This window comes from Strix uralensis, chromosome 18 (genome assembly GCF_047716275.1).
Source record: "Strix uralensis isolate ZFMK-TIS-50842 chromosome 18, bStrUra1, whole genome shotgun sequence".
In the NCBI taxonomy this organism is placed as follows: Eukaryota; Metazoa; Chordata; class Aves; order Strigiformes; family Strigidae; genus Strix; species Strix uralensis.
The window spans coordinates 281759-297681 of record NC_133989.1 but is presented as its reverse complement, the minus strand read 5'-3'; the positions used below and the strand labels follow the sequence as shown (position 1 = coordinate 297681).

General features: G+C 50.1%; 1 protein-coding gene across 20 annotated transcripts in view; it reads right to left on the bottom strand.

The window, feature by feature from the left end:
* Positions 1 to 15923, bottom strand: part of SLC35H1 (solute carrier family 35 member H1) — a 31843-nt gene that overhangs the window by 14312 nt on the left and 1608 nt on the right. For 5 of the 20 annotated variants that reach the window (XR_012631410.1, XR_012631408.1, XR_012631409.1 and 2 more), the window contains exons 3-9: positions 15757 to 15820; positions 15466 to 15538; positions 15130 to 15298; positions 14756 to 14839; positions 14237 to 14412; positions 13410 to 13539; positions 13186 to 13263 (exon numbers count right to left, since the gene is read on the bottom strand). Coding sequence is in view for 9 of the 20 variants with exons in the window: in XM_074888170.1 (XP_074744271.1) it covers positions 13186 to 13263; positions 13410 to 13539; positions 14237 to 14412; positions 14756 to 14839; positions 15130 to 15298; positions 15466 to 15538; positions 15757 to 15820 (774 nt within the window). In the remaining 11 variants the exon portion in view is untranslated. Of the gene's footprint in view, positions 1 to 2117; positions 2525 to 4182; positions 5371 to 12376; positions 13264 to 13409; positions 13540 to 14236; positions 14413 to 14755; positions 14840 to 15129; positions 15299 to 15465; positions 15539 to 15756; positions 15821 to 15923 lie in introns of those variants that run through there. The other 15 variants (XR_012631414.1, XR_012631415.1, XR_012631412.1 and 12 more) reach the window with 10 other exon arrangements.

Below are 15923 nucleotides of genomic sequence, written 5' to 3'. Positions count from 1 at the left end.
GAGGAGGAACTCAAAGAGCCACCTTGGCCATCCCAGGACAGAGCCTGAGCACTGATGGGAGAGAGATGCCTCCGCCTGGCACAGCAGAGACCCAGGGTTCAGGCTGCTCCTGGTCTCACAGAGCCATTCTCATTCCTGCTCTGATGTGTGCAGTCTGGTCTCTCCTTGATCTGTTCTAGCTACTCTAATCTTCCCCTCTGCCTACCCCCAGCTCCTCACCACCAGCTCTCATTCCCAGCTGTGCCTGATGTTTTCACACCTGCACTCATGCTGTCCTAAACTGGGTTCTGCCAGGCCACCACTGTCCTCGCAAGGTCAGAGGGAAGCTTGGAAAGGGGAACTACATCCTCCTGGCCTTAAGAATCCAAAGGATGAATTCTCCCAGATGTAGCCAGTCCTGCTCACCTGGGACAGCCCCTCTCCCCAGGCACGCACCCTCCTGGAGGCAGCCCCTTCTCTGCTGAGGGTGGGGACAGGGAGGCCAGAGGCTAGGAAGGCAGGTGCAAAGCTACAGCACAGGAGGAATGCAATGGCAGAGACAGAAACAGGGAAGGCAATTCAATTTTCAGAGGCTGTCCCACCAATTCAGCTCAGAGAGACGATAAGAAACCCATTTCCAGCGATAGGCACCCTAATCCCCAGCCACCCTGCATTTCCAATTCCGAGAGGTGCTATTTCCAACAAGAAGGCATTTTCCCATCTAGGTTTGCTAGAAGGGACAGCAATGGATTAAATACCAATTTTTCCAGCACTGTTTAACTCTTTCTGTGCCTACTCCTGCCACTTATGCAAGCGCTGGAGGTACAGAGCAGCAGAATGGCTGCCGCACTGTGCCCCAGAACAGAGCTGAGGGCCTTTCACAGGCTTTCCCAAGTGGCCTGCAGCCCGAAGAGACAGGGGAAAAGGGAAAAACTAAAATGCATCGGCAGTGCAGGCCAGGCAGCTTCGATCAGGAATCTATTACTGCTCAAGGCATAACTCTGAGACTCAACTGTGGGACAAGAGTCACTCAGTGAAGCTTACATCCAGTGTTAAAACCATTAGAAAGGTCCAAAGTACTGCAAGGCTGCCTTAAAACTACATTTGCAAGAACACAGGCATAGAAAAAGAAGGAAGCAAACCATACAGTGATGGCCGTGCCCCCCACATGCCCCACATCTCCACAGTTTAAGCATCATGGTGCAGATGCAGCCTTTGCCTCCAGGTTACTGGGGAGAAGAAAGCGAAAAGGAACACAGACACAACAAACAGTGAGGAGGGACTGGCTGGCACAGAAACACACACAGATCAGTGGTAAATAACCTGTCTTCAGGAGGGCCGTTCTCAGCAACAGCTGCCATCTCAAACACGTTGTGTCTTGCCCCACGGCTGTGTGCTGGGGTTGCCCAGAGCCAGCCTCCCCAGAGATGGGTAGTGCCTGTTCCTGGTAGTCCTGGCCCTCACCACTAGCCATGGCTATCTTACAAGAGCCACCTAACTTCCAGCATCAAGCAAGACTTCTCCCACCACTGGGAAGCCACTGAGCTACAGAGTTCCTTGGATACCCGAGGAGTCTTTCCCCAGATGCCCGTATCCAGCCCTCTGCACTTCCACCACCCATCCCAGCCCTCTTCCTTGTGCCACTGCCTTCACTACATGCTGAGGATCTCCTCTATCCCCGCTTCCCGGTATTCAGGCTCCTATCCACTACTGGAATCAGTCTTTCAGGAAGCTGAAGGGCCTGAGACTCCCAGCCCTGCTTCCATAGCACAACCCATGGCCCTGGCACACAGCAGCTCCCTCCCCCCTCCCAGACATCAGGCATAAAACTCTTCCCACAGCACAGGAATAAAGCCCGAACGTTCTCACTTAGCCCCTCCAAACCTCTCCCTTGGTCCCTGTTACGAGCTGAACCAGGGAGTTTTGTTGGAAAGGGGAGCCCCAGACAGCTGTTGCCTCACAAACTGATAAGGCCCCTGGTGCAAAGCTTGTGGGAGGGAGCACTAGTTGCTCTGTAGCCAGAGCTCTCCCACTCCTCCGCATGACTCCAGCTCCAACCGCAACTGTCCATTCATCACCCACTAAACAAATAGAAATTTAAGGGCTCATGGCTTTAAAACACAGAAAACAATTCCCTGTGCATTTTAACAGCGCTGTAATTTATTGGATGAGAAATTATGAATGGCAGCAGAAGGGGGCTGGGCCCAGCACACAGAGGAGTGCTGATGCAGTGCAAGCCAAAGAGAGATGTAGAGCTGAGGGGAGTCTGGGAAAGCTCCCAGGATTGTTGTTGCATGGGGCTGGGGGAACACCACCATCTACAAAGACCCATTCCCTCCCACACCTTGCGTCCCCACCATTCAGTGTAGGATTTGTAGTAGAAGCTTCTGTAAGAAACATTCACATGATGCAGAACAGAGTGGAGCGCTGTGCCAGCTGCGCTCTGGAGAGGCACACCGACATGCTTCCCACACGGCCCTTGCAGATTCAAGGCACATGCAAGAAATGCAAAAAAAATGCTTCATCCCTGGGGGAAGAGGAGCACCTGGTGGAAATACAGAGAGTAAACATGAGCATTACTGTTCCTCCCCCAGGTAATCTCCCAGCTCTGGAGTTTGAGCTGCATTCAGCAGTAATTGAAACCAGGCTCTTTAACACAGGTGCCAATTACTGCCTGTTAATGCGAGGAGGTCTGATAGACAAAGCAATTACCCAGCTCTGCTAGGCTGGAAAGCACAAGATGAGATGGTTCGGCTGCTTATGCTAGTGTGGGTCTTGTAGGACAGCTCTGTCCCCCAGCAAACCCCTCTTGCAGTGCCAGACAGACCAAGTCCTTGACTCATGCCCTCTGGCTGCATCTCCCCTGCATCTTCACATGGGCCAGCAACATGCCCTTGCTGGAAGGAGGGCTGACAATATCCCAGGGTGCATTAGCTCAAGTATTGCCAGCAGGCCGAGGGAGGGGATCCTTCCCCTTTATTCAGCACTGGTGAGGCCACAACTGCAGTACCGTGTCCAGTGCTGGGCTCATCAGTGCAAGAGAGACATGGACAGAGTCCAGCAAGAGCCACAATGATTCGGAAGGGACTGGAGCACCCCACATATGAGGAAAGGCTGACAGAGCTGGGACTGTTCAGCCTGGAGAAGAGAAGGCTCGGGGAGGGAACTTGTCAATGTATACAAATACCTGGATGGAGGGTGAAAAGAGGACGGAGCCAGGCTCTTTTCAGCGGTGCTCAGTGACAGGACCAGGGGCAATGTCCCACCAGGGACAAAGTGGAACACAGGAGGCTCCCTCTGAACACCGGGAAACACTTTTTCACTGTGAAGGTGACTGAGCACTGGCACAGGTTGCCCAGAGAGGCTGCAGAGTCTCCATCCTTGGAGATATTCAAAATCTGTCTGGACGTGCCCCTGGGCAACCGGCTCTAGGTGGCCCTGCCTGAGCAGGGGGGTCGGACAAGATGACCTTTGGAGGTCCCTTCCAACTTCAGCTGTTCTACGATTGTGATCTCTAACCATCCACATTTCTTGGTTTCTCTGCCCAGCTTCTCAACCCTTCTTGGCCAGCTGCCTTTCCCCACCCTCTCTGCTCAGAGCCCCCCTTTGTTTGCCCTTCTGGGGGTGATGTGACAGTGATGAAGGTGGCTGATCCAGGGGTAGTGTCATGATGATGGGGAGAGGACAACAGGAGGTGCAATTCCCAGCAAATCCTGCTGCTCCTTGGTCTTTTATCCTCCAGTAACTGGTGACCTGGAGGGACAGTGCCTTGGGAGAACCTCAGTGGGTGATGACAAGAGGGTTGATCTATCCGGGCCAGCATCAAGTAGAGTGGAAATTAGTGTTTCATGGGACCACATCAGAGTCCTTTTTGCTCTACAGAGAGCACCCTTTGCCTCCTGTACACCCTCTGTAGGGGATGTGCTGGTAGCAAGCTCAGAGACATGGATGGGGAGCAACGAGTGGGAGCAGGCTGGCAAGGTTCCCCCCTGCACAGCGCTGCGAGTCAGATATGGTGCCCACATCTCTAAAAGGATTTTGAAAAAATGGAGGATGCACAGAATAATTACAAATGTGATTTGGAGGCTGGAGAAAACACTTGCCAGGGACAGAATGAAAGAGTTCAGTCTGTTATCTCACCCGAAAGGGAGCCTGAGAGGTGATTTGATTATAAGCATTTCACAGAGAAAAAATACTTGGTGTGAAAGAGCTCTTTAACTTTATTAATAAAGGAGGCTGGAGCCTGTGGGCAAGCAAATTGTAAATAGGAAACACAGCACTGGGCCATGCTACCTGAGAAGTGCCATCTGCTCTGCCTCCTCGCATCCTCCACCCTGTCATGGAAGATACATCAGCTGAGAGACACTGGGTTCATTACAGGCAAAACAGAATAATGGTATTTCTTACTTGGAGTTACACAGGGGCCCTAGATAAATGAACAGCCCCTTCAGACCTTAAAAATCTATGAAACTGCAGGCACAAGCTACAGACAGTGCTGTATAAGGATGCATCCTCGATGCCTGCAAGAAAGAGGGAGCTCCTTTGCACAATGTCCCCACGTGACTGGACTGACTGACGCAAGAGGCAGAGGGAGGGAGGCTTGTTCAGCTTGGAGAAGAGATGGTTCTCAGGCAGACCTCAGAGCAATCTCAGTACCAAGGAAGTTATTTGAGAAGATGGAGCCAGGCTCTTATCAGTGGTGCTCAGTGGGAGGATGAGAGACAATGGATGTAACTACAAAGACATGTTCAGACTAGATAAGGAAAAACCTCTTCCTCATGAGGACAGTCAAGCACTGAAGCAGGGGTCCAGAGAGGCTATGCAGTCTCCCACCTGTAAGGTTTTCAGCACCTGCCTGGATGAAGCCCTGAGCAACCTGGACCCCACCTGCATAGAGAACTGCTGAGGTCCCTTCCCACCTGAATCATCCGGTGATCTCTAACTCAGCATAGGAGGAGAGTGCCTCTTAGCTTCAAACTCACAGGGTTGGATGAGGGAAAATGTCAGCTGTTTGCATCAGCTACACAGTCCCCTCCCAACACACTGTGCTGCCACCTCAGACCCTGCCATTCAGGACAGCTGAATACTTTCTTCCCCACTCCCATATTTTCAGAGTCCAAGAAGTTCTTGGCCAAGGCTGATCCATCTTGTCCTCTGACACAAAGGAAGAATTCAAGGCTGCAAGCAAAGGGCTGTGCAGCACAGTCTCCAACACCAGGCACCAGCTCCACCTCATTCTTCCTGGGGAGTTCCACTGGAGACCTTCAACATCCAGAAAAAAAGCAGCAGCTCCACAGGACAAGGGACGTAACACGGGCCAGCTCCCTTTATACAGTGAATTATGTCCACGTGGCAGGTGGGTCTGCCTTGTGCAGGGCAGCGGAGGAGGTGCTGAAACACAAGGCTAGAAAAATTACTAGGCTGAGACCAGGAGAGTGGCTCTTAGCACATTCATGACGATGGCTCCAATTAGTGCAATTACAGGGCTTGGCTGCATCTTCCTGCTTGTGATTTTCATTAACAATCGCATGGTCAATTCTGCTACTTTTCACTGGGCAAGCAGCCAGAAGCTGGCAGCAGCCTCTGCTCCTGGCAAGGTCTAGAGGGAGGCCAGGCTGGCAACAAAGGCCCAGCCAGGCATTCAGACGTCCGGGCTCCTGGCAGCAGAGGGCCATTTGGGAGAAGGGAGGCAAGTGGCACAGCTACCTGCACTCTTGGAGGAGCACACTCCTCACGGGAGGCTGAACTGCACTCAGCACAGCTGGTCCCTCGGCAGGAAATACCATCACAAACACCACCACTCTCCTGCGTCCCAGACACAGCTCAGTTCTGGCTGCATCGCCTTTCCTAATGCAAAACAAGACAAACAGTTCACCCCCCAAAACACAACTCCCCAAGCAACTGCAGGACACAGAGCTTCTCAGGTTCGCATGACTCCAGAGAAGTGAGCCATTTCCAAGTACAGGGTGAAGACTAGGAGCAGAGGTTCTTTCAACCTCCTTAGACCGCAGACACTCAAGGCCATGGAGCATTAAAACCTACATACCCCAATGATAAAAAAAAAAAAAAAGAGCCTCAGTGCAGAAGCAGGGGTACAGAGTTAGGGGCAACTATTTGCCACTGCAAAGATCGCAGAGTGTGAGCCCTTTACAGCCCAGGCTGGGTGGTAACCAGCCTTCCAGCCTCTGCACCCCGAGCTCCCCCATCCCCACCGCACTAGGCACCAACCACAAACCACATACTCTGCTGAAACAAGAAACGAAGCACAGCTGGAAGCAGCCCTACTTCTGGGCACCAGGCCCCATGTTGCCTCGCTATTCCTGTGTGTTTTGGAGCCAGGAGTAAGCCTGCTGATGATACCTTGTTTGCTGGGCAGAGGAGCGTAATGCAGAGGGGTTTGCAGGGACACTTTCTCCTTGCCCTCAGGATGTTTACTGTACTGAAATTTCAGCAGGAAGCCAAGCATCTGTTCTTCATATAAAAAGGTCTCCCAGGGGAATGGGTAAGGGGGCAAAATCAGCACACATGTAAACACCTGGTCTTACAGGCAAGAACAGAGTTTGCAGAAGGAGTGCAGCACCTCTGAGACTCATTCAGCGTTGCTTCCGCTGGTTAATTAGTTCACCATCAATATTCAGTCAGAGCCCTCTATTTCCTGTGCATGGCTGTGTGCGAGTGTGTGCACATGGGCCCACACGGACCGGGGAAGGCCTGCACAGTACGAGCATACATGCACATGTTCTCACTAGCAAAGGGGCTTGCGAGTCTGTCTCCCCAACACTGCAGTGCTCGAGTGGATCCAACACGTTCAGCGAGGGGCAGAACCAAACTGTGCTGCACAATGATTGCCCGTACAGAAAACTGCTCCTCTCATCCCCTAAAGCGGCCCTGACTCAGGGCTCATCAGAACACAGTCTGCACAACCCATGAGCTGCTTCACTGCTCTCAGAAGACCGTGGAGACCACACTGCAGCACGAAGGGACCTCTCAAAGGTAGGAGACCTCCCAGCCCTGGGCCCACACACAGGGCTGGGTTTACACAGTGTTTCCAATCCCAAGCCCACCACATTGATCCAAATCTGAAACAGCTTCAGCAACAGCAAGAGGCCTTGACTACCTCTGTACAAGACCAAAGAGCTGCACAGCCACCCAGAGTTATTTTCAGAGGCAAGCAGGATCTACTAGCACTCTCTGCTCCCACTCCCTACTACCGTCCCCTCCGTACTTCCATCCTGTCTCCTCAGTAGACTCCAACCCTGCCTCTTCATGCCTAGAGTCTGCACTTCACTGCTATCACTACAGATTGTGCCTTCTCATTTCCCTTGCACCACTGCTGCAGCACTTATTTCCTCCTTTAAGTCCTTCATCCTTGCCTCTTTTTCTGTTTCTGGCACTTTCAGTGCACAGTAGGGTTTTTCCCTTCTATGAGAGAGGGTGGGCAGGGGTTCCTTCTTCCTTTCATTAAATGTTAGTGCCCATTCAAGTGAGACGGACAGTGTTCAACTGACAAGCTGTGCTGCTGCTTTAACACTCTGCTGCACTACCCTGCACCAGCATACAGCCCCACTCCACCCCTCCCAAGCTTGCCCACAGCTCTGCCATATTCCCTAGAAGCCACCCAGCACCCTAGTCCTGCTCCTGGGTGAGACCACATCCAGGTGCAGGATGACTCAGCCTGAAGGCAGGACTACAATTTCAGCAAAAGTGAGGATAAGGCCCACCAACCTCCTCTATAGACCTATTCCAGGGACTCAGCCTAGGAGGTAGGCAGTGACCTCTCCCCTAAGACCAATCCCCTCAACCCCTGAGGCTTCTGGGGAGGGGAGACAGGAATATATGGACAGAAAAGAGCCCCACACCACGTCCCAGCAGAGTTGCCTAAAGAGAAACACTGCCATTTTCCCAGAATCACAAAGCTTTTACCCTTTCCTTCTTGCTAGTTCCTACATGGACCTCTGACAAGGCCTTTTTACTTTGCTCACTGATCTACACTAAACTTGCTGCTTGCACTGGCTGAGCCTGCAAAATCAGGCACACCTAACCAGAAGCAATTGAGATTTGCTCCAAGAGCTCCAGGGCAGAGCTGGAGTATCAAGACTTCTCAGGCTCTCAAGGAGTCAGAGTGCCAGGAAAGGGGCAGTCAGAAGAGCATCAGGCCCTTCAAATGGAATGCCATCCCTATCAGCTTCATGGTGGATTCAGAAGGGCTCTCCTGCAGCTCTCTATACAGCCAGCGCTTCCACTCTGTTTCTAAAACATTTCTTGCTGAGAGTGAGCACTAAAGAAGCCAAGAACAGAGTGCTCTGCCCTGCACCATGGCAAAGTCCTCACCAGGTGAGCCTCAGAGCCAACATGGCTGAGGCCTGGTGAAGCTCTGGAGTACACAGGAGCCTTGCAGACACAGCAGTCAGTTAAAGCAAAAGCAGAGAGAAACAAGCCGCAGGGAAGGTCAAAAAGTGATAAGAAAACATTCACCACAGGCACACTATTCCTAACTCGCTGCTTTTCCAAATGTAGGAAATGGAAATGCTTTTGGAAGGCTCAGAGGTGTAATGGATAGGGACAGCTTTGGCCAACACAACGGCTGCACCTCACCGCTTTAAAGGCAACCTTTGTCCATCTCCCCGAAGTACCAAGACTGCTTCCCCATTTTGTCATCTCTGTACCTCACCTCTGCATCTCCCTGAATCAGAGCCTTGAAATTTGTGATGGAGAACTGGTCTCGGGTCACTGAGAGCGGTGAGTTCCACTCCCCACCAGTCACAGGATTTGCCCACCCTCCATCATGGTGCTCCTGCCAGTGCTGGAGGAGTGACGCAGAGCAGACAGACACGGCGGGCGCAGGTGAATAGAAGCGGAACAAGCAGATCTTGGACCAAGAACAACAACACTGGCACAAAGGGTGCGGGGAGTGGGGAACGCACACACTGTGCTCCCTCCCTTGCAAAGTTTAGGCTCTCACCAGAAGCTGTTACAGAAGCAAGATAAATCCACAAAGAATAGCATCCTTTCATTTTCCTTCTACGTTTCCCAGGCAACACCAAGCACTCAGCAACAGTTTAGAGTGCAAAAGCCTCCTCTGTTTGGTCAGTTAATGGCAGGAGGATGAAGAGACTTAAGCAGAGCTGCTCACTGCTTATTGTTTGGAAACCCCAGTCAGGCACCTGCAGCAATGACATTTATACCCAACACTACAGTTTTTAAATGCAAACTTCTATGCTGGAGCTCTGAAACTCCAGTGAAGGAGGTGCATTTCCATTCTCAAGTGACAGATCTACAGCTATCCCTGCACACATGGTCAGGAACGCATGACAGCACCATGAAGGTAGGTGCACACAGATCTCAGCAGGAATGCTCCAAGCTAGAGAAAGCAATTTAGATCCAGGACTGTTGCTCAAACACGCTGATGCACGGATGCTAAAAGAACCCCCAGCTGCAGCAGAGAGGCCTCAGTAGACCCTCAAAGTCGGTCAAGCTGCATGGTTCCCAATAAGACTCCAAGACGACTCTCTCTTCAACCAAAGAGCAGGACCGTGTCCTTAATACATAGCTGGGCACATATGTTTAGCTTCCCTGCTGGGCACGTGGTTTTGTCAGCATTCCTGCTTTGGTCACTTGTGGAATGATGTGCTGAAGGGTGAGCAGTGTCTATTCTCACCTCTTGGTAGCATGCTAGGGACAGCCCATGAGCCTTCACAGAGACCTGACTCAAGGCTAGTACGCTGATGGGCCTCTGTCTGTCATACAATTCTTGATGTAGTTGTTCAAGTAGAAGCTAAAAGAACAGAGACTCAGTGGCTAAATCATATGCAAGGTGACTTGAAGACTCCTAGCACTAGAAGACTCCCAAAGCTATCAGGGCTCAAGAAGAAATTGCATTTTCCAATTATGCCCAGCCAGGGGCTTGTGCCTTCTCTCTGATGAGTTACCATGCAAATTTTTCCATGTCTCAAACAAGTCCTGAAGATGCTGTGAAAGAGCTGCCCCTTCCCACCTTATTCTAGCAAGTCTGACTGAATCTAGACCTTGTGATTCTAACATTCTGGAGCCTTGGCCAGCACGGAACATGCTATCCCAAATGATGTTATTAAATCAATGTGACATTTCATCTGAATGGTATGAGTAGTTCTAGCATAAAACAGCCAAAAAAAAAGGACTTTCACAGCAGTAGAAAAGCCATGCACACATTAAGTGTACACTTACACTCACCCACAGCTATGCAGGAAAGTGTAACTTCTTCAGGTCCCCCACCACGATATCTGTCCCCAGATTTTCTGACCAGTTATTTAGAGTCTAAACATCCTTTAGATATGCTGATTCTAAGTTCTAGATCTCAGCCAGTTTCACAGGAACAGCTCTTCACTGCTAGCTCCTCATACACTATCCCTTACAGCCTAAGAAGTTTATCACCAGAGGTTTGATGCAGACTGCTATCCATCCTTTTTACATTCTTCCTCCTGAACATCTGCTATTGAACTCATCACCTACTTCTTGCTGTGTGCTGGTCACAGAAGCACCTGCAGAATATGCCCTACCATAAACCTCCTTGAATAAGATCCCTACCTGGATTTGTGAGGCTGGGGGAAAACCTCTTCGTCCACTGAATCTAAAGGAGAAATTAAGTAGTAATTGTCACCAAGCTCTGCATAAGGGCTTTTTAAATTCATAGGCAGGAATAGGACAGAGATCCTCTGCCATTCCTATCTGGATACTAGAAGGAACTAGAATAGGATTTTTTCCAAGACAAAGGAATGATGCCCAGTCAGCCTCACAAGCAAACTGGACTGACTCCCTGTACCATATGCTGTGGAAAAATCATGAAGCAGTATACACTTTTATGTTATTTCCAGATTTCTCTTTATCTCTGAAAAGAACAGGATTTTACTGAACAAGGAAGCAGACATCTACCTAGCCTTGCTGGAAGCAAGCAGCTTGCAACTTTCCAGGGAAGGGTGCAGAACTAACTGCTTGTCCCAAAAGCTGTTCTGAGCATACTTCACTGGAGTCAATGACAGTGTCCTATTTGTTGCCAAAAGGTTACATCTAGATCAGAAATGTGGACACTAGGTTCTAGGGCCTCCCCTCTATCTTAAAGAGGAAATGAGACTGGAAGCAACAGACTACAGGGCTCTACAGTTCACAAGCGCGTTCGCTGCCACAATCAAATTTCATCTTCAAACACCGTATGTGGTACAAATCCTGGCCTGTGAACAGTCACCTTTACCTTGGATTTACAGGGACCTGAAATCCCAGTTCGAGAGTTACACTGTAGAAGGATGCCCGAGGTTCAGTTCTAGGAGTGGGAAATGCAAAGAGCAGCTGTGGTATTGCTAACGACAGATCACACGCAGAAAGTGTCGCTGCCCCACATCACACACAGAGTATTCAGCGCTTGGGGCTCACACCCGTCAGGAGGGTGAACAGGGAGAATCCTGCTGGAAGCATCACAAGTCCCAGCTATTGGAAAATCCAGCGAGGGACAGACCAAGCCCTTCTCAGCTCCAGGCATCCTACTTGAGGCAAAAGATCCCTTAGCATGCCAGCCTGGCCTGGAGCTGCTGGCTCAGCAGCTTTACATGAGGTAGTTGCACCACCTGCTGTCTGCTCCAAAGCAAGTTACCAATATCTATTAGAACATCATTAAAGATGACTGTTATTAACAAGTTTTCTTCTTCAGAACCATTCTTTTGCAAGACATGGTCTTGACTGAAGTCATCAAGAAAGACTTCATATCTGAAAACTATGAAGCAAGATCAACTGAGGTCCCTCTAGCCCAGCCAAAAAGGTTCAGGTTCTCAAACAGAGTATGAGAAGTTCACTTTGACGCCCAGCTCCTCTCAGGAGAAAGATCACACCATTATCTCTTTGGGAAGTTCCCTCAAGTTATTTCTACTCCAAAAACTCCAAAAGCTAGCACTGAACAAAACTTTGAAAGAGGTGAAAATTCTGCCATGCAAAATACCATCCACCTGTCCAACACCACTTGTGGCTTAGCAGAAAGGAAAGAGACACATCTTAAATCCTGCACCATTCCCCTCTTCTGGACAAGGCAGCAGCACTAACTGATGCCCAGTGGGGCTAAGAAGTAAAATTTCTACAAAAAGCCACAGTACTAAAAGTCTTCTTAAGATACAGTGTCTTGTTCACACACAAAAGCAGACAAGTCAGTATGCAGTATGCTCTCTTGGCTGGCACAAACGTGACGGGTTGCAGGAAGATCCCCCTAAACCTTGAGATCAAGGATCCTGTTCATAGGCAAGTATTTTGCATGCCAGGCCTCAGAAATAATTGGGCATACAGTAGCAAGGTCAGTGTGGGTCCAAAAGGAAAGGAGTTCAGAAGGCAAATGACCTCTGCTTAATGAAGCATAGGTGCATAATGTGCAGACAAAAAGGAATCAGAGAAATAGTTTATTTAAAAAACAAAAAATCCCCCCCTCAAATACCCACATACTTTCTAATAAGCTTATTGCTCAAGCTAGATCTCCTGGGATACTGCTCTCTCTCCCCTTGGCCTGTAGGGCCACAAGTGCTCATGCATCCCTGTCCTTCTTCCAACCGACATCAATTGGTCCCAGATACCAGCATTTAATTCTCTCTTTACTACGCACACAGAACACGAAGGTCACCAGGCACAAAGGCTCCTTCTCCCTGGGACGAGTCTATGGATTTATATGTAGTCATCTGCTCCCGCCAAGATGGGAGTTCCTCCTCAGCAGAACCATAAAGTATGAGAAGGTATATCCACCTTCTCTGTTGAAGCCAAAGCCTAAACAATGCTACAATCACTCCTGAACCGCTCAGCCGGCCATCCAGACATGGCCATGCTTACCCTAGAGCTTGTGGTCTAGACTCTCCTTACAGCCTTCAGGACTCCCTAATAAGCTTCCCATAGCATCTCCCAGTCTCACCACATCGTTCTGCTTCCAATGAACCAGGGCTCATCTTCCGAGTTTGCTCTCTGTGAAGGGGATATGAAAGGGGCATCGCCTCTTTCTCGAGCAGCATCTACAGATCCACACTGCAGCAGAACAGCAGGACTCTCTCACCAGGCCCTGGCTCTCCTCTGGGTGGTCACAGAGAGACTCTCAGACCTTCCTCCTAGAGAGCCATCAGGCAGGTGTGGTCAGAACAGGGCAGGGGCCTTTGTGCTTCGTGTTCAGTCAGTGTTGCTGTGGGGTTTCAACATCCTCTTCCTCCTCCTCACCATGTTCAGAGTGGTGCAGCAGCAGCTCCAGGTCAGGGTCAGAGCTGGCCTCTTTCTGTAGCTTCAGTGCTTTTTCACCTGCATGCAGACAGCCTGTTTAGTGACAAACGCGCTAGAACACCCATCAAACCTGGCACTGGCGAGGAGCTGCCGCTAGACACAGCTCCTAGTGAAGCTACAAGAATGCCTACAGAGAAACAGAAAGGGATTTAAAACAGAATCACCTTTGGAATTCATGGCTTTGAGAATGACATGAAGGGAGATTCCCGACAGACAGACAGCAAAACCCAGCCAGTTCAAGAGACTGAGGCGGTCTCCCAGCAAACGCGTGGCGAGGAATAAAATGCAGATTTCCTGTGGAAACAAAAAACATGACAAATGGCAGGGCAGGATCTGAGGAGATACGCACAAGACATTTTAGAGCTCAAGCCCAGATCAAGATTCCAGGCTGCTAATTTCCATCAGCACATTCTTCCATGTGCAGAGAGTTCTAGAAACAGTTTCGAGGAACAGAATGACCTGTTAAACTGGGATGGGGGATTTTAAGTCCTCTGACTGCATAGCTTGGCTACACGGGAATCCCGTGACTTCCAGATCAGACAAATTTCCCCTGTCACCATTCAGCTCAAAAGTGTGTGTGCTGGATTCCTCAAAGGAGGGGAGGATGTGCCAGACTAGGTTAGAGATAGTTCAAGCCAGTGGTTTGTTCATATCCAGGTCTGATGTAAGAGCATGCCCTTCTTACCCCTCCTCCCTCCCGCACCACCCACTGCTCATGAAGTCCACGTGTTTTAGCCTATCCCAGGCCCCACCAAACTCTGGACCTTAATAGTATTTTTTATAGAACAGCCATGAGTCTCTGCCCCGTGCTGTCAGGGATCAAGTGACTTCACTGCAGAGACTGCAAGGAAAAGCATCAAGCTCCTGTGCAAGGAGAACAAAAACAACAGGAGATGATGTCTAAGGCTCTAAGGAAGTTCCCACCACACGAGGCCCGTTAGAGATGACTCGGTACTTGCCTTGTAGTATTAGCACAGGAACCATGCCTTACCTTAAAAATGCCAGCAACGGAAAGGGTGAGGCTAGATGTTCTGGAAACCAAGAGGAACTCAGAAAAGCCTAGACCAAAGGCAAGAATTCCACCCAAGAACAGCTTCCCTACCAGAGAGAGCAGCATTCCTGCTTCATGGAAACGGAGGAGCTTCTCTGATATGGACAAAGGCAGGCCTAGGAACAAGACAGTGAGTAGCAGAGTACCTTTCCCAACTCCCAGGACTCCTCACAACAAGATGGGGGTGGGCCGCTCACATTCCAGTATCAGGAGGATGTGGAGCCAGTTCTTCACAGCCCCTACTTCCACAAGTGTGGCAGGCTACTATTCCTGTGCACTCTTTAACGTTCCGCCAGCATAAGGTGTATGTGGGCCCTTACAATTCCAGGTCTCCAACGACTTTGGAAAGTTCATAGATGTTCGCTTATCTAAATGAATCATCTCAAACAACAAACTGCTAAGCAATCTCCCCAACCACTCTATAAAGCTATCCCTGCTTTCTCTAATTAACTCACGCACCCTCAAACACCACAAAGAGAGGGAAGAGCCCCAGGAACATGAGCGGCTGCAGGTGAAACATGGTATCAATGGGGTTCTGGAGCCCTGAAAGAGGAGAATCAATAACAGACCAGGTAGCAACAAGCCAGGGAATAACATAGCTCCTAGAGCCTTTATTAGCACCCTTCCTAGACATACACCTTATCTGTAACGCCCACACCTGTGCTGCTGCAGATGCCAAAGCCACCTTCATTACCCATCAACAAATAAACCCTGCCCAAGTGCCAAACACCATCCCTTACACAAGATGTCTTGTTTCTGCAGCAAGGGCCACCACCTCCTTATTCCCCTCCCCATTACCAGCACCACCCATCGCTTCCTAACACCCTACATACCCAGCTCAGCCTTCTGCATAAGTATCTGCGTGAGAGTCCAGCGAATACCCCCAAGGAAAGAGGCACACAGCACCAGCATGAAGCCCTGGGCGTTGAACTGTGTGGACTTGTAGGTGAACATGAAGAGCCCCCCCGCGATGAGCAGAACCACCAGCAGCAATGCCACCCTCTGGGTGAGAGCAAACACAAAAGTCACTACAGACTCCTAGAGCTTAACAGAGACAATTCATCCACGTAACCGCATTCTTCCTCTACTTGTACGTTTCCTGTTCACGTACTGCCTCTTTCCCTGGGCAGGAACTTCTCCCTCCCTAAGGCATCGTGTGGGACCCTTACCACTTCCTCCAGCTTGAAGAGCAGTGAAAAAAGCAGGATGAAGAGAATGGCAGAGGATTTGGTCATCGTGTAGCTGTAAGGACCAAAATACACTGTCAGTCTCCTCCAACATCCTCCTTCCCAGCAAAGCACTATTAGGCACCAGATGGCCCCCTTCTACCTTGCTACCAGACAGCTATCACAGACCCTGCATGCCCCCCCTCGTCGTACACCCATCCAGGAATCTGACCCTGGCAAAGCACTTTCAAACCCCCCCAGAGGGCTCCCGGGGAAGATGGTGTTTGTACTCACAGGGAGACAGTGACGTACAGGAAGCTCCAGTTACTCAGCCCAATATCCAAGGAAGTTGACAGAGCTAAAGAATCAAAGAAAAAAATCCTGAAGTTAACTGTCTTTCACGACATAAAACCAAACACCAAAACCCTGCTACTTGGGCATGAATGTAGAGAGCAGAGCAG